This window comes from Podospora bellae-mahoneyi, chromosome 3 (assembly GCF_035222275.1).
Source record: "Podospora bellae-mahoneyi strain CBS 112042 chromosome 3, whole genome shotgun sequence".
NCBI classification, from domain to species: domain Eukaryota; kingdom Fungi; phylum Ascomycota; class Sordariomycetes; order Sordariales; family Podosporaceae; genus Podospora; species Podospora bellae-mahoneyi.
In genome coordinates this window covers 2083436-2101250 of record NC_085882.1, presented here as the reverse complement: position 1 = coordinate 2101250, position 17815 = coordinate 2083436, and the positions used below count along the sequence as shown (strand labels likewise).

Genomic DNA, 17815 nt, shown 5'->3' with positions numbered 1-17815 from the left:
GTCTCGTTTCCCCCACACGAACTCTAGGTTCTCCGCTTCTTGGCGAGTCGCGTGCATAGCGCACAGCATAGCACAAAAGTCGCCATGTTATTCTTTTCTTTTCATCACTTGGGACTTTTCCATGCGCTTCATGTGGCTGCTCGAAAGCCACGTTGACAAGTGGATGATCAGTTTGTTGACGCCTGATCTAGTAGCGTAGTGTACCCGCCTCATCTGTGACCGAGCGAACGCGCGGAGGAGATGCCAGATCGCTGCATGCTCACACGGTACACTTCTTCCCTCAGAAGCGAGGCGGTCAATCAAAATACGATCTAGACTCGCTACCCGGATGGATCCGATTTGGGTGAAACATTATCCATCCCCCAAATCGTCGAGTCTTTTCTGTCTATGCAGCCAAGTCTCTCAAGAGATGGGAAAAATCCAGTTCATTGGTAGACCTGCCCATAAAGAAACATACGATTTCTACATCATGAATAAGAACACTGCACTGCTCTTAATACCGCAGATATTTCCAATCCCCCCCCCCTCCACCTTCTCTCCCAAACTCAACCCGTCTCTTCGGGACAAAGGACACTGCGAAGCGAGAAGATGGAATTGGAAAGCTCTCGCGTGTAAGAGCTATGTCGCGGCCTGGATTCCGCGTCGGCCTGGCACAAAATACGTCATAGGCCCCTCCAGCTAATTGTATTTTCTGGGGTCAAGGGTGTGTCCGTGCACTCATCAAAGAGAACCCTGAGAAAACACCCCACGCAAATCAAACTTGTGTTTCACTGTGATTGGTAGAAAGTCAACACAGTTTCTTAACGCTATTTCCACTTCCTGAACAAGAGAACAAAAAATCAAGAGACTGAACTGACGCAGTACACTATATTTCCACGCTCGCGCGTTTACCAGTTAAAAAAGCGAGGCTTGACGGTGGGATTGTGTTGTGGTGGACGTCAAACTCGGCAATGCAAGCCCCTAATGCACCCCAGTTTGCATGCACATCCCACGCTGGGCCACCCGGGATGTCAACCGCCCGCTTTCGAAACCAACAAAACAGCCAAATCCCACGCCGCAGTTCGCAGCTGGTTTCGCCAAATGAACCAATCTGAGGAAGCTTGGGGGGGGGGACTGCTCTCGTGATCACACCAAAATGAAGCCTGGAATCAATAACACCGAGCAAAATAGGGGATGGTTTCGAGCGAAGCCAGTTCTTGCCTCTGACTAACCGCTTTTGGTACCCGCGAACCATTCCTCAAGGCCTGCGCCCTGTTGTGTCCGGTCACGTGTTGCGCACGTGATACTTGGCTGTCACCGATCGCACACTTCTTACCACATCTGAGAACCGATATGGGACAATTAAAGAGATATTCCTCTGTGGTGAAACAAATAGATGCATTTATTCAAGACTTCTACGAGTTTACAGTCGACCTCGATATCCTGTTCGTCCGTAATCCCGGTAAAAAGTCCATTTTCGTCGACCTCATCTCACTCACGATGTTACCAGATCTCTCATCATCCCTCCATGTTCATTAACCACATAATCACGACTCGGTCAACCCACATGCTCACCACTACCAATCTCACACATCAACCCAATCTCCCCGGCACAAAAGGATGCCCAGCACTCAACCCCCCATCCACCGCCCACGCCTGCCCATTCACATAACTACTCTCATCACTCCCTAAAAACAACGCCACCCTCGCAATCTCATCCGCGTGTCCCCCCCTCTTGAGGGGATTCAGCTGCCCAATCTTCTTCTGCGTCCCCCTCTGCCTTGCCATCTCAAACACAGGCGCCGTCATCCCCGTCTCGATCAGCCCCGGACACAGCGCATTAATCCTCACCCCCGTCCCCGCCAGCTGATAAGAAATCGTCTGCGCCATTGACACCACCGCCGCCTTTGAAGCCGAGTAGCTCGTATCACCAGCATTACTCCTCAACCCCGCCACCGACGCAGTAGCAATAATACTCCCCCCCGGATCCTTTTTACCTGGGCTGGTCTTTTGCATCGCCGGGGCGGCGTGCTTGGCTGCCAAAAAGACAGACAGAGAGTTGACGCGCATCGTTTCCATGAAGCCGGATGGGTCGACGTCGGTGAAGAGGGCGTTGGGGCCGATGGTGCCGGCGTTGGCGAAGAAGACGTCTAGCCTGCCGTAGGTGGTCATGGCGTGGTTGATGACTTCGACGACAGAGGGCTCGTGGGCGGCGTCGAATTGGCGGGTGTGGACGTCGACTGAGGGGTAGAGGGTTGTGAGCTCTGCTTTGTGGGCGGCGAGGTTGGAGGGGTCAAAGTCGCAGATGTAGACTGCGCGGGCGCCGTTTTGGGCGAATTGGTGGGCTGAGGCGCGGCCGATGCCGAGGAGGGAGTTGGCGCCTGGGAAGTTTGTTAGCCCTATGTTGATGTGTTTGAGTATAGGTGAAGGGTATGATATATGAACTTACCAGTGATGATGACCACCTTGCCGGCGGCTCGGGGGGTGGTGGATTCAGGGGCTACTTTGATGATGGGGGCGAGGCTGGAGCTGCCGGAGAGGTGGTTGGCCGTGGCCTCGAGGCGGCGTTTGGCTTGGTCTGACATTGTGATGGAAGACTAACTACTACTTGGGACGTGAGGAATTACAGGGTGAACTTCTCATCAATTCAAGAAGATTGAGAGGACCTTTTAATGAGATGGACGGTTGAGCATGTAAGACGGTAATGCTCGGTGTGAAAGGCGGGGATGCGGTTAGGTGGGGCCGAGCCGAGGCCAACGGAGCATCCGACGTCAATGTCTCGGTTGGGATAACCAATTCCGTCTTCATCTCCATTGCCAAATGGACTTTCGTTGACGACTCCAATTCTTTGTTGATGTTGTTGGCGAGACCATGGGAGCATGGCCATGTTTGGAGGTTATGACATTGGGGCGGTTCACGATGGCATTGCGCAAAATTGAAGACAAAAGACTTTGGTTTACGACTGCATCGAGAGTCCAACTCGCCTTGTAAAAATGGTTATTCAAGTGTCGTCACCCGATGGTGTGTCGGTGATACACATGCAGCATCGCGCCTTCTTCATGAGCAGTTGTTGGGCAGTGCCTCCTGCTTGCGCCTTCCTTCAAGCATCGATATACTTAGGCAGCAGTCACCAATTAGGCCAGCCCAATTGGAAGTTGCACCTGTCTCAAACCTTATCAATCCGCTCTTTCAGTCCCATCTCCATTGTTCTTCTCACGCTATCTCTCATCTTTCGTCATGTCCAGATACACAATCGCCGGTGCTTGGCAGGGCCTCAAGGCACGGTGAAGCCCATCTTATCGGAAGCCTACTACGAAGAATATTACGCGAGAGTGCCAGTGGATAAACACGTGTCTGAGGAAGAACCTATCGCAGTTCGTCTGTCCATTTAGAGTTCATAATCGCTATCCGTTGTACTGACTGCGATCCAGGATCGCGAAGAGAATGTGGCGGTAACGGAACCTCATCAATACACGCCGTTTGTCAGACTCGACGACCAGCATCAGGCTTCTTCGTCTGTTGCCAGGATCCCGTCAACAAGATATTGAATGCGAGCTGTATGTCACCGAGTTAGCCGCCCGCGGTTGACCGTTATGAAGCCCTCTCCTACGTGTGGGGCGATGCCTCGCCGACGACCCCTATCCAGGTAAACGGCGACACTCTGCAGATTGGCCTGGACCTTAGAAGCGCCTGTTGAACCTGAGGCTGCTTGGCCGTCCCAGAGTACTTTGGGTTGATGCAATTTGTATTAATCAGCAGGAATACGACGAGAAGCCTGGATCAACATGATGGGCCAGATATATCGCAGTGCATCACGATGCGCCGTCCGGCTCGGCAAGGCACATGTGTCAAAATCGAAAGATGTTCCCCAGAGAGACACAAAGAAAGCTTTTGCTGTTCTTAAGATGCTCGGAGAGGAGGCGGTCGAGATGAAGAAGTTGGGCAAGAAAGTCGAGCCACACCAAGGCGAGATCTACAAGAAGCTGAGGGCTGATATGAATGTGGAGGATGCCGTCTTTGAGAACAAGTGGTGGAAGGGAGTATAACCTGCTCAGGAAATCATTGTCGCCAAACGAGCTCTAATGGTAAATGGGCCGCATCAGATGGAGTGGGATTTTTCCGTGACGCCATTCAGCATGGCTTGGACCTGAATCTGACAGCCTGGACCGTCAATGTACTCGGGGTTGGTATCCCGCATGTTACGGCAGTGTTTGAGGACGTCCGACGGATTCGGGACTTGACAACAACACCAAGCTCAAACCCTTGCCGATGAGCTTCTCGGGTATTTAATCCATACAAGGGCGCGTGACGCTTCCGACCTTCGAGACAAGATATTTGGTGTCTTGGGCTTTTCTTGAGGTTCGGTTGAAAGATGCCGGGGTCGCACCGGACTACCGGTCTACTGCCGCCCAGGTATGTCGGGATGCTGCTATTCGAATCATTACTGTTTCTGGGAATTTTGATATCTTGGGTTTTTGCATCCGAGTTGAGACGCCAACAGCACCCAGGGGTCCCTCATGGGTTCCAGACTGGAGCGTACAATTCGCGATCGCTTACCCTCTGGTATACGACGCACTTGAACAACCTCGGAGTACACATGCTTCGAAGGGGTCACCGCCTGTATCTTGGCGTGCTCAAGGACATGTGATCGACATTGTTGGTCATCTGGCCCCCATACAGCGCCAATTCGACATTGTCGAAGGTGTACCTTACACAGTGGAAGAGGCAGGAGAGACTTCGGGATTCAAGGAGTCCATGGTGGGGTTGTTCGGCATTTCTTGGAAGACCTTGGTTGCGAGTATCCCCTTTTTGGCCGTCTATGTTGAATGGGAGAGCTTTTCAAAGGAGCTCCATCCAACAATCCTGACCCCATCTCAGGAGATACCATGTCAATATTCTGCCAGACATTGTGCACCGGCACACTTATGCCCGGTGGAAGAGAGGAGACGGAAAGTGGCTTTCATGAGTGGCTTCCTGCTCTATCAACGATCAGGAGGCTTATGGCCATGAAGGCAGACAAGAAGGCAGATAAACTGTTCAAGACGGTAAGCTTGCTTGAGTATACCAGGAAGAGGCGGCAAAGCTACGGGTTCTTCGTTCCGTACTTATCGCAAGTGAGAGAGCGGAGGATGAGAGCCACAGTTCAAGGATATCTCTGTCTGCTTCCTTGAAACACAGAACCGAATGATCAAGTTTACATTCTGAGCGGTGGTAGGGTGCTTGTGGTTCTTCGACCACGCAGTGACGGAACGGCTGAATTCATCGGCGAGGCTTATGTGCATGGAATCATGAATGGCGAGGCTTTTAAAACAGAAAGCTGCACCGACGTTAGAATAAGATGAAGCTGAAAAGACTGTTGAGTATACTGGGGTCCCCAACATGTCGATGCCGTCAACGTCGCAATATCACCGTTGAGGCTGGCTCGATAGGAGCTCAAACACGGGAGCAATCGGCACACCTTTGAACGCCATCGACCCAACACGAGGGAATGGTACCCCCACCAGCCATTGGATTCTTTTCAGAAGCACCTTGCTGCCACGAGCCCATCAATCTTCCAGCCCTTCGGGCTGTCTGCCCGCACGCTCATCACCACCACCACACTTCGGACACGAGGTTCTGTCGAACCGAGTTCTATTGGCTTGGCGGCCGATCGAAGCTGGCTTGTCTTGAAGAAAATGCGGGTGGCGTCGACACCTTTTTCCAGGTCGCCGACCTGGGCTTTTTCACCATGTGCAGAAAGGGGTGGGAGTGGCTGCTTCTAGTAGGGCTGGAGAAGCGCGCCTTCTTCCGACCCGATTGAAGCAAGACAGGAGTGCTAAGAATAGATGTCTTTCTTTCAAGATGCAGGTCCGGGATCGTATGCATGACTGTCAAAATGCGATGATTCGACCACCGCTTTATGTACGGTTCTAACCCCCTAACCTTTGTGCCTGGTTGGTAGCTAGAAGGCCGCGTCACCAGAGAGGCAGACCACTTGCTCGGAGATGTTAGGACCGGCTTATCAATTCCGGCAGTCGTCTTTTTACTTCTCTATCAGCCGCAGTACGGGAGAGGGGGATTGGTTCGACTTGTTCAGGTTGTTCGGGTGGAAGCATGGAATACAACTGTCTCATGCCGCCAACCATCAGCTGCAACTCCTGCGGCTGGATTTCGAGAATATTTTCTGGACTTCTATGGGGGGGAGGGGGTTTCCACAGTACACCTAGGATCTTTTCAGCCTCCTACTCCACGAGAAGGATCAAAAACGGTGGTGGCTTTTCAGCCGCTGTGATCACAGGATGTGTGTGTGGTTGGGAGGAAACTGGGATGACCTCATGGCTTTGCTCCTCCTCCTCCTCCCCCTCCTCCTCCTCCTCCTCCTCGATGACGCACCATTGTTGACCGGGTAGTGAACAACTGATGAGTTTGCCAAAATGACGGTGAAACCCAATATCTTCGAGAGCCCAACCGTGGGGGTGGGGAAGGGGGGAAAGCTGTAGTAGCAAACATGACCCAAGGGCCAAAGCATGAGCTTTTCGTTTCTATTTAGCAAACATTTCGAGGGTGCAGGAACCCCTCCCCAGCATATGTACTGCATCAACACACGGCAGGTTTTTTTTTTCTCTGCCTGGTTGCCGTGACCTGACCTGGCCTGACCTGACCTGACCCTGGGTGCGGGTGGGATGGTCTCACTGCGGGAAAACCTGTGCGAGGGGGAGTTCATTGGAGGGCAGAGGAAGGAGATGTAATTTTGCTTGTACGTGCATGGAAAGGTTAATAAAAGGTTGGGCAGGTTGGTTGGGTAAATGGGGGGATTATTACACCGAGGTGCGGTGATGTGCACAACGGATTTTGGTGAGAGGAAGCCCTTTGGGTAGGTGATGAGGATGAGTTACTTAGGTGGGGAGCGGTTGTGAGACTGTGGGCTGAAATTGGGAGAGGCGGGTTTGTTCGACGTTGGGAAAAGGGAGGATAACACGAGGTTTGAGGGTTTCGTGAAAGTTCCCCCCAGGCTTTGCTTGCTGGGTTTGAATGGTTGATGAGAGAAAGGTGTGATTTGGTAATGGGTTTGGACAGGATGGTTGGGTCATGGAGATGGGAATGGAGATGAACCTACGACAACGGACGGGAAGGGGAGACGGTAGAACACGCCATTCGCCGTTTCATTTTTCGGCTTTCGCGAATCTGGGATCGACGGTACAGGCTTGAGATTACCAAGATTTTACCTCCGTTGGGTGTGTGTGGGCGGGACGGACGGCGACGGACGGGGTGGAGGGGAGAAGAGAATGGGGACAAGGGGTTGTGGGAAGGCTGCAGGAGGGCGAGCGGTACCTGGATTGTTTTATGCAAGCCTACACGGTAATCCACATGGCCTTTTTTTTTTTTTTTGATCGAGGAGAGCTGATGGTGTAGTAGACGGGGTTGCGTGGGGAAAGAAGGAAGTCATTGGGTAAGAGAGAAGAGGCGTGAGTGGCGCACAAGGAAGGGCGGGGGGGGGGACGGGTGGTTGCAGATTCGTCAGTCTTCGACTATGTGAGATTTTTTGTCCTGCATTCCGGTCTTCATACGAGACTATTCTCGTCGGGCGGCGGGATGGTGCAGCGGTTGTGTAACGGTGAGTCCACTTGTCGCCAAGGGGGATTTGGCTTGCGAGTAGTGGGTATCTTGTACCTACCATCACGCAGGTGCGTGTGTGTGTACCTCGCTCTTCTTTGATTCGCGTCTCGAAAACCCCGTCTGTCTAGGGGACCCACTGTCTGGAACCAGCACACACACACACACACACACACGCACAGGAGAGTGGTGGTGCCGCCCGTCCTCCCGTTCAGAAATGGGGCACTGGGGGCAGCCGTCTGATCTCTGCTCATCTATCGTACCTCTGGGCAACGTTGTGTTGCCATCGCTCAGCAGTCACGGGCCTGGTACTTGCCCCATTTCGAGAAAACGGGGGACACAAGATGGGGCTCATCATTTTGTGAAGAGGGAGGGGGTGGTGATGGGATATATAGACTGGGAATGCTTTTTTTTCTGTTGCGCCCGTGCCCACCTTTTTCTGACCCCTTTTCCGTTTTCTCTCACTTTTCCAGATTTTTGTTTCGTTTTGATCACTCTGATTCGGACCTGTCACATCGCGACTTTTCACCATCTATCAAACGGACACACGGCTTGCCAACCTTACCTTGCCTTGCTTGGGCATCTTAGCTTTTCGGAGGCAGACAGGTATAGCTGAGACTGTTTGCCTCCGACTTGTTCGTTTGTATAGGGCTTATTAGGCTTGAAGCACAGCAGCTCAATCTCTTTCTTTTGGAGACAAGGCTTTATTTGGGGGGGAAGGCCGCATGGAGTTTTGATCTGGTCAGATCACCGACTACTATTACTACTACACACCGACATTACCTCGAGAAATGGAAGGATCAAGAGTAGGGATCTCGGTGGAAGGGGTCGACCAGCAGCACAACGCGGAAAAGGACAGCAGCTGCGAGTGTCATATCAATAAGGCGGAGATCCAAAAGGGGGCATGGAACGAGGACAGGAGCGAGTGCATATCCAACTGTAAGACGCAGTTTCTGCAGTCGATAAGCCCGGGATGGAGCGGAGCGGCGTCGGGATGGGCGGACGTGTGCGGCAATCTCAACTCGACGAGCAAAGGTGTCGAGGTTGCTGAATACAGGTTTTGGTCCCTTTACTGGTGCGACTCGACGTTTTGCGGGGTAGCGATAGACCAGAGCAAGGGACTGGGGCAAGATCGTGAGTAACAAGAGAGCGGAGGCGAGGTGGTCTGATTTTTTGTCTCGGACGAGAAGGCTAAGATGTGGTACACAGCGAATGTTGATTCGATCATCACCACCTGTGACAAGTGAGGCCTCCTCTTTGTTTTGAGACCAACTTGGAGGTTGCTGACGATGTTTTGCAGTAATGGGTTCAAACCGATTATTGATCCTGGACCACCGCACGAGGACTTCAAATGCAGCACCGAGGGGGATGGAGCGGGTTCGTGTACGGACAGTTCGTTTTCGAGGCTGCAGCTGACGTCGTCGGTGACATGGGAGTCTTCGGCGCTGCTGCCAACGGCAGCATCTGCGACGGCTGTGGGTGTAGGATTGGGTTCTGTGAGCACGGTACAAGGTACGACCTCTGTTTTGCAAGAGTCTGACTTTTCTCGTCCTCCACTGGCAAATACCTTCATGGCACCAGAGAGCCAACAGACGGAGGCTGTTCCTCCTCTGCCCACAACAACCCCGACGACGGCAGAGATATTTACATTCACGGCAGAAACAATATCGACCTCATCGGACCCAACAAAACTACCACCAATGAACGGACTGGAAACAAGTTTCCCTGCCCCATCATTTCCCGCGAGCACATTTGTTGTCTCGTCAATATCCTCCCTGACGGCATCGACATCATTGACAACAACTTCGACATCATCCGCTTCATCAGCCACACACCCAGCAGCATCAAAAACATCCACCTCTACCTCTGCCCCTGCTGCCTCAGCAATAGCAGCCGAGAACGGCCTTTCCAACCCAGCCAAAATCGCCATCGCAGTCTGCGCCACCATCGCCCTCCTCATGCTTATCTGCGCTCTGTTCCTTTGCCTCCGCAAGCGAAAACGCGGCGGCGAATCATCGCCCCCCCATCGCAGCCTCCGCTCCCGACTAGGCCTCAACAATAGCAAATGGGGGGGCGGCAACAACCCAACACCGCTGATCTCACCGGCAAGCTCCCTGATGGGAACAACAGCCAACAACCAAGGCATCACCCCGCCTCTCCGCCTCCGCCAGAGAAAATTCATCCCTTCTCTTTTACCGTCTATCCTCCGCCCAGGAGGAGGCGCCCGCTCGGGCTCACCCCCTTTGACGCCCCTCACACCACAGCACAGCACAGGCGGGGTTTTCCCGTCAAGCCCGATTTGTACCCCCACGACTTCGAAGCTGGTTCCTAGACATGAGAGGACGCCTGGGGGGTACACGGGTGGGTTGCCGCCTATTCCTGCGCCGGTTCCGATGTTTGTGAAGGATTGTGGGAGGGGTAGTGGTAGTGCGGCATCTTCCATGACGGCGGCGACAACGAATAATTTCTTTGGTGGTGGTGGTGTTGGGGGGGGGTTTGAGAAAAGTCCATCATCATCGTCACCTGCGCGTCCGAAACGGCCGCATGATGGACCGTTGGAGATTCCGGATTTGTTGGTTGGTGGTGGGGGTGGTGGTGGTGGTGGCGGTGGTAGTAGTACGGGGAGTTTGGTGTCGCCCCCGTTGAGCCCGCCTCCTACTAGGGCTTTGCCGGCTACTCCTCCGGTCGGGACGACAAGAGCGGGGGGGAATGGGAATGGGAACCATTGGTCGGTTGTGTCGAGTTCGTCGAGTAATTACTCTAGTGAGGCGGGTAATGGTGGCAGGGTGAAGGGGATGGGTTTGGGGGGAACGCTGTATCATCACCAGAGGGGGAGTGTGGGGGTTGGGAAGGAGAGGGGGAGTTGGGGGAGTTGGAGTGGGACTACGGCGCAACAGCAAGGGACAGGGACTATTGGGAAGGCGATTGGGAGTGTGAGGGATAAGGATAGGGTTGGGAAGGGGGAGGAGGTTAGTCCGAGGAGTAGTAGTAGTAGTAGTAGTACTAGTAGTAGTAGTGGGAGTAGTGATACTGTTACTGGGGGGACGGTGACGACTGGGGGTAGGGGTGATGTTAGTAGTTTGGGGGAGGGGGGGGCGTATTTAGAGGGTTAATAACTAGGTAGGTGCCTAAGAGGGAGTAAGAGGAAGAGGGTATACCATGTGTAACTTGTGGTGTTTTTTTCTTTTTTTTTTCTTTGGTGGGGTTGGTTGGACATCAGGTTTGTTTCTTTTTTTGTGATACAGAGTATCAGTTTCATGTTTTGACTTTTTGTTCATTTACACTGAGCATTTAGTGGTAGGGAAAGGGAGGTAATGATTTGGAGTAGGGGTAGGTATGATACCAGGGTTTTTTGTTGTTGGATACACACACAGAGAGAAAAGACAAAGACAAAAGATGTGTTTTTTTTGTGGAGATGAAAAGAGAGATGGAAAGAGAGGTTAAGATAAAAGCTGCTGGTTAGCTAGACGGGGTGTTGGGAAGCTGAGGGGAAAGTGTTTGAGAGGAGAGAGGTGGAGTCGGTATAGTAACAGAGATGGAATTACTCGGGGTGGGAGTGCCTGTATGGAAGGGTTGGATATGGCAACAGGGAAAGTTAGATAAAAAGAGGTTTCGCAGTTGTAATCTTCAAGGCTTTGATCATACTATATCTTGTTGCCTCGGCTGGACTTGGTGACCGAAAGCTCCAGCAACAGCTGGGTGAGTTGGCCAGGACCACCGGATACTGAGAACAGACTGCTGTGTTTTGGTAAATAGAGGATTGTTGCTGCAGAGATGACGCTGGTTATTGAAGGAAAGTTGACGCCGTTGATGGTACTCGAGCACAGGACACAGTACCAAGGACGATGCTCGCCTTGCCGCTATGGCCCAGAACACTAAATGGGCCGTTTATGTGTTTTTATGTCGTGCTTTCTTCAATGCAAGGGAATCGTCATGACAGCGGTTCACGAGCGTGAGTTGGTGATGTACAAGGTAAAGATTGTCAGGACAAGGCGCGACGGGAGAAAGGATCGACAGCCACTAGCAGTGGTGCGCAATGCAGGTGAAGCTTGTTGTTCGGCAGTTGGGGCTTAGGTAAGGATTTGAGTTGATTCGGAATTGCACTATCTTAAATAGTGCGAGGGGGAATGGATCAAGCATTGGGGGGGGATGACAGGATGAAACGGGTACTAAAGGGGATGAGGATCGAGGCTTGGTTAGGCAAACAGTACTCTAGAATTAGTTGGGATAGTATAGGGGAGGGAGGTGGTCTTGGTTGGGGTTTATTCTTTGAGGTTTGAGGTTTGATGTTTGATGTTTGAGGTTGCTGGAGGAAAAGCACGGGCCACGTTTGTGGATTGCGTGGTGGAAGAGGAGACAAGTTAAAAAGATGCCTGTCGCTGCTGCTGCTGCTGCTGCTGCTGCAAGCACTTGACTTGCCGAGCAGCTCTGCCTTGCTGGAGTTACAACTGCCCGCCGCATTCCCAACGCCGCACGCCCGCCGCCCCTATGACAACACCAGTGGTTCATGCGACCTGACTGACAAGACCTTTTGCGACAGCAGCAGTGTTTTGTTAATACTTTTACAGACAACCACCGACAAACACCCGCCCTCACGAATTGTTTTCCAACCACCAAAAATCAAAACAATGCCACCCCCCCTCTTCTCCTGCCACTAAGCCTTCGATCCCCATCCAACAACACCACAGCACACCGCACCACCACAATGAACCTCTCCCCCCCTCTCGAGCGCACAATCTCCCAACAATCCCACACTTCCGTTCGCTCCCGCAACACCTCCCGCCGCCCAGCAGCCAAAAAACAACAACCTCCCTCCAGCTCAGCAAGCTCAGTGATAGGAGGCGAAGATAGCAAATCCCTAACCTCCTTCCCCTCCTTCTCCCCGCCAGAAGAAGAAACATGCTGTTTCCTCAACAACAACCAACAAGAAGAAGACAGTGGCAACACTCCCCTTCCTCCTCCAAGCAGCACGACCCCCTCCCGCAAACCATCCACCTCCCTCTCTGAAATCGACCAACAACCACCCCGACTCGAACCCGAACAAATAATCCCCACCTTGCTAACCACTCCTCACACCGCCGGCCCTTTATTCGAAGACTCCCCCCCCTGCCGCAACCGCCTCCCCGGCGCGCTCCACCACGCCGACGACGGCCACATCGAGCGTCTAATCGCCAGACAGGGCGGGGCCGTCAACCTAGTAAGGCAAATCGCAGAGGACTTAGCAGCAAGGGACGCGCAAATCGCTCTGCTCCGTCGTCGGGCCGACGAGAGAGAGCGGGCTCTCAGAAAAATCATTCTCGAGTGTGGGCTCTCCAATCTTGATCTCGAGACCCGGCTGAGGGTGCTGCTTGAGGAAGGGAGGAGCCAGAGACGACAAGGAAGTGGCGAGGAGCTGGAGGATTTGATCGGGGACGCGCTGGAGGGGGATGTGAGGCTTGATGCGACGATAAAGGGGAGGGTGGTCAAAGAGCGGGGTGCAAATACTGGACAGCAGCAGCAGCAGCAAAAGGGGACGGGGAGGGGGTGGAAGGAGTATTTGTGGGGTGGGACGGGTACTAGCAAGGGGGATGGGAAGGGGGAGACGACGGCAGTGAAAGGAGGGGCGAGGCAGTCGATGCCCGAGGATTGGTTTAAACCACCAGCGGAACAGCAGGAGGAGCAAGCACAACAAACCTCCAGTAGGGCTTCAAGTGTGAGTTCTGCTCATGCGGCGAGGAAGCCTTCTCTGGCGAGCATGGCGTTGAGGCTTGTTGCTGGCGGCGCAGCGGGGAATAGGGATAACGAAGGCAGGGGCCGTGCTAGCAGCGCTGCTGCTGCGCAGGCGGGGGGTCCGCTCAGGGGATCGAGCGCTTCCAGTACGAAGACTACGGCTTCTAACCGGGCCGTGTCGGCGCAGGCCGGCGGGCCAAAGGCGCTCATGCAAATGAGACGAACGACTGCCGGTGGGAGCACCAGACCGATGGATATCCCCGCCAGAGGACAAGTTCCCGAACGATGGGACACCATGGGGGCGAGCCCGGGAAAGGCTGCGATATTACGACATCAGAGCTATGGACCTGTCGAGATGGACACGATCCTCCCACCCGAGGCTCAGCCGCCTACGCTGACGCACATCTACAATAACTTTGTCGGGTCGGAGTATCTGACCGATCGGTTTGGGTTTATTTACGACCAGAGACGGAAAAAGAGGCAGAGGGAGGCGGCGCAGATGGCGAAGCAGGGGAAGAGGGGGAGTAGGACGGAAATGTTGACTAATGGACGGGGAGGGATGAGTCCGGTAATGGCGGGGGATGATGACGGGGCGAGTAGTGGGAGGTGGGACGTCTTGAGCGAGAGCGGGAGGCCGGACACGCCGTGCTCGGGGACCACGACCGAGGAGCAAGTGAGAGGGGGAGGCGGGAACGAGGAGAACGCGAAGCCGAAGAGGTGGCAGGATTACCTCAAGATTGCGACGTTTCCGACTGAGTTGCTCTCGCACACGCCGCTGATCAGCGCGCAGGGGTTCGAGGTTTTGGAGGGAGGGGAGGTGCCACCACCAAAGTCGCCGGGGCATTCGCCGAGCATCATGTCGGAGGAGAGGGGGTTTTTGCCTAGTGCTACCACGACGACGGTGTCGATCGCGCCGATCATGGAGGAGCACCAGGAGCCGGTGGTTAGTTCGGTCTTGAGCTCCTCGGTGTCTGCCCCGGCAGGGGTTGAAGAAGAGGATGGGGGGACGCCTCCTGGATCCACGACCCCGGCGAAGGAGGATGCCGAGCCGGTGAGGTTGCTGTTGGAGAATCTGAACAGGCTGCATGATTCGCTTCAGAGGGAAAGGACAGTCCGCTGGAACGAGTTTCTTCGAAAGGTCCGCGCCGAGAGGAAGCGGGACGGCGAAGCTGCCGCCGCCGCCGCCGCAGCAGCAGCAGAAGCCAGATTCCAACGAGCCACGGCCGTCATGCCGGAAACTCGCCTCGGAGACGGGGAGCTCATCGGCGTCGCCAGCCTCGGCGTCCAAGGCAAAGTCGGCAGGGCAAAAGCAACCGAATTCCGCTCGCTCTTGCTGGGCGGCATCCCCGTGGCCATGAGAGCCAAGATCTGGTCAGAGTGCTCCGGCGCAAAAGCACTGCGCATACCTGGATACTACGAGGATTTGGTCAGCCGCCCCGGAGAGGAAGACGACCCCCAAGTCGTCGCTCAGATCAAAGCCGACATCACGCGCACCCTCACCGACAATATATTCTTCCGCAAAGGGCCCGGAGTGGGCAAGCTGCACGAGGTTCTGCTAGCCTACTCGCGCCGCAACCCGGACGTGGGGTACTGCCAGGGGATGAACCTCGTCGTTGCCAATCTTTTACTTATCACTCCCTCGTCAGAAGACGCGTTTTGGATCCTCGTCGCCACGGTCGAGCAGATCCTCCCGTCGGGGTACTTTGACCACTCGCTGCTTGCGTCGAGGGCAGACCAGGTCGTCCTCCGCCAGTATGTCTCCGAAGTGTTGCCGAAGCTGTCGGCGCACTTTGACGACCTGGGCATCGACCTCGAGACGATGACGTTTCAGTGGTTCCTCTCCATCTTTACCGACTGCCTGTCCGCAGAAGCGCTGTTCAGGGTCTGGGACGTGGTGCTCTGCACGCCGCACGACGGGGGCGCGTTTCTGTTCCAGGTGGCGCTCGCGCTGCTGAAGCTGAACGAGGGCCAGCTTTTGGGGTGTGGGAGCCCGGCGGGGGTGTACACGTACATTAACCATCAGATGACGAACCATGCTATTTCTATTGACGGCTTGGTGCAGGCGAGCGAGGGGTTGAGAAGGTTGGTGAAGAAGGAGGATATTGAAGCGAGGAGGGGGAGGGCGATTGAGCTGGAGAGGGAGCAGGTTCGGTTGAGGGAGGAGAGGTTGGCGGAGCGGAGGAGGGTTCAACAGCAAGATAAGGTGCATGGCAAGGGGGGGAATAATAACAGGCCGAGGGCTCTGAAGAAGGAGAGCAGTCTTTTGGTTTTGGGGGGGAGTGGTGGTGGTGGTGGTGGTAGTAACAAGGCGGGTGCGGTACCCGCTGTGGTGAGTGGGGAGATGGCCAGTGGGGCTACGACGCCGAGCGGGATGGGGAGTTTGAGCAGGGTGGGCAGTGCTTGTCCTAGTCCCATGTTTGGACCTGAAAGGGGGGGACTGGGGGGTAGGAGTGTGAGTGGGAGTGATGGGTTGTTGAGTGTGGAGGGGTTGGTGGGGATATCGAGTGGTGGTGGTGGTGGTGGTGGTGGTGGGTGATGAGTTATGATACAACAGCATACAGCACAGCATAGCATAGCCGGGACGGCATTTCCTTTTGTTGAGGGTTATTTTTTTTTTTGGCGGTGGGAAGATTGAAGAGTAGCATCATATCCGTTTTTTTGGGGGGTGGGGGAGGAGTTTAGGGAAAGGAAAGAGAAGATTGGCTGCTGGAGGGACATGGGAGAGGGTGTAGAGGTGGCTTTTTTCTTTCTTGTTGTGGTTGATACCCCCTGGTGGCAATACTATGTGTGTTGTTGTAAAGAGAGGAGATATAGACATACAGACAAGATATGAACGCTGAAGAGGAGAGCTATGGCTTCTGCGTGTTGAGTTGGATGTGCTGGTTTGCATCCGGTGTTTTGCTGTGATGATTTGACGTGATCTTACGAGTTCAGACGCACAACCGAGAAGAAATGTTTAAACAGGGAACATGAAACTGTATGGAAGGAGCCATGAGTGAAAGATATGGAAGGAGTGATGATGGATGGAGTGAGGAAGGTACGATTGGGGTATTCTTGAGACGGGAGGAAGGTGCTTCTACTGGTGAGGGAAGGTTCTATGGTGGGAGGGAAGGGGCCATGGTGGGGAGGGGGAAGGTGCGAGGCAACATGAAGAAGGGTCTGATGCGACGAGGGCTTTCAGGTAAGTCCTTGGGAGCTTGCCGATATGTTTATGGGTCTGCTAGTTGTGAGTGAGATTGTGGGCCACGAGAGAGCTAAAACATGGTGCTGATTAAGTTCTGGTGAGCATAGCTACAGCCCCCAAGCAGACTATCAAGATGACTGCCTCATCCACGAAAACGATCGTTCTCATATATTGTAAATTGATCAGCTCATTCATCAAAGCCTCGCGATTTTCCTTGCTGGTTACGGAACATGGAAATAACTGCCGGCTCTAAGCCTCTCTGCATCGAGAGCCTCATGAAACCCAAGCACAGAAAAGCTCCACCTGTCAAAAAAGATAATCACCTCTTGGACTCACCTCTCAAGCAAGGGGCATACCGACACATCGCGGCTTGGAGCGGTCTTGGCCTGCCAGGGAGGGGTTGGACTTTTTTTGGCCCTTGTTCAGCGTTATCGGATCACCGACCGGGTTTAGCTATCGGGAAGGAAGCTGCCGCGGCGTGGGTGGGTCAGGGACGAGGGCGAATGCACAATTCGTTCATTCAGGCGTGGCGTCTTGATTTGTTTGGTGATCTCGAGAGGTCAAAGTCCTGGATGAGGATGTTGCCTCTGGAAGAGAGCTATTGATGGTGATTGCGAGGTGAGTACGTAATTGCCGTCATAGCTCCCTTCGGCGGGAACCGAGTTGAGCTTGGCTGGGCCATGGTTCTTCCTGATCTGGATGGCCTCTTGACATGACTTTGTCTATTACAGTCTTTGACGTTTGCGTTGATTATTGTCGAATTGGGGTTCCATATTTCTGGAACACCAAGCATAAAGAATAATATGCTACACTGAGATTTATTGATGGTCAATGACGTTGGTGATCTTTTGGAGGGACGGGAATTGAGTTTCAACCCAGGGGGAGTGGCGCCAACGAGTCGGGCGATGCAGCTGCTTGCGCTGAATCCCTCGTGTGAAGCTGGGAAAAAGAAAAAAGAAAAAAAATAGCGTTTCGCTGTTCGAGAACGTGGGTTGTTCTGAGGGAGGTGGTTGACTTACATGTGATCGAGAGACTGACAAGGGTCTGGAGGATCAGCGGGTCCTGGGCTAAACCGGAAGCGGGTTCCTGGTTACTTGGGTCCTTTGGACTGGTTTTTCCGGTGCCACTGACATGGTTTGGTGATGCATACGATGCATGTCACCCTACAGGCAAAGTGAGGTTGCAGAAACATGCCACTTTGTTGGTTTGCGCAGCTCGACGCCACACCAAGTTGCTTTGCAGACGGGCCTTCCGGAGTTTGTTGAGGCATCTGTCGGAGGTTGAGCTTGACTCGAACAAACTGCCTCGGTCAAGTTAATGGTTGTAAAGAAGACGTGGGCGATCGAAAGA

The 17815-nt window shown here is 53.9% G+C and overlaps 4 protein-coding genes across 4 annotated transcripts; 3 read left to right on the top strand and 1 right to left on the bottom strand.

The window, feature by feature from the left end:
* Positions 1–1125: 1125 nt before the first annotated feature.
* On the bottom strand, positions 1126–3035 carry QC761_306190 (uncharacterized protein). The gene is made up of 2 exons (XM_062877761.1): positions 2429–3035; positions 1126–2360 (listed from the first exon to the last, which is right to left on the bottom strand). Exons 1-2 carry the CDS (start codon positions 2562–2564, stop codon positions 1573–1575), a joined length of 924 nt encoding a protein of 307 aa, XP_062733568.1. The 5' UTR covers positions 2565–3035; the 3' UTR covers positions 1126–1572.
* A 181-nt stretch (positions 3036–3216) lies between these two features.
* On the top strand, positions 3217–3527 carry QC761_0054330 (uncharacterized protein; the record flags this gene model as incomplete). Its single annotated transcript, XM_062872511.1, is given in 3 exon segments — positions 3217–3238; positions 3250–3353; positions 3411–3527. The coding sequence occupies 3 exon segments, from the start codon at positions 3217–3219 to the stop codon at positions 3525–3527; spliced, it is 243 nt and encodes an 80-aa protein (XP_062733567.1).
* Positions 3528–8363: 4836 nt separating this feature from the next.
* Positions 8364–11204, top strand: QC761_306180 (uncharacterized protein; the record flags this gene model as incomplete). The annotated part of the gene is given in 5 exon segments (XM_062877760.1): positions 8364–8706; positions 8782–8815; positions 8873–9084; positions 9232–10567; positions 10583–11204. The coding sequence occupies 5 exon segments, from the start codon at positions 8364–8366 to the stop codon at positions 10683–10685; spliced, it is 2028 nt and encodes a 675-aa protein (XP_062733566.1). The 3' UTR covers positions 10686–11204.
* A 1073-nt stretch (positions 11205–12277) lies between these two features.
* Positions 12278–15817, top strand: QC761_306170 (uncharacterized protein; the record flags this gene model as incomplete). Its single annotated transcript, XM_062877759.1, has 1 exon — positions 12278–15817. The coding sequence occupies one exon, from the start codon at positions 12278–12280 to the stop codon at positions 15815–15817; it is 3540 nt and encodes a 1179-aa protein (XP_062733565.1).
* Positions 15818–17815: the final 1998 nt, after the last annotated feature.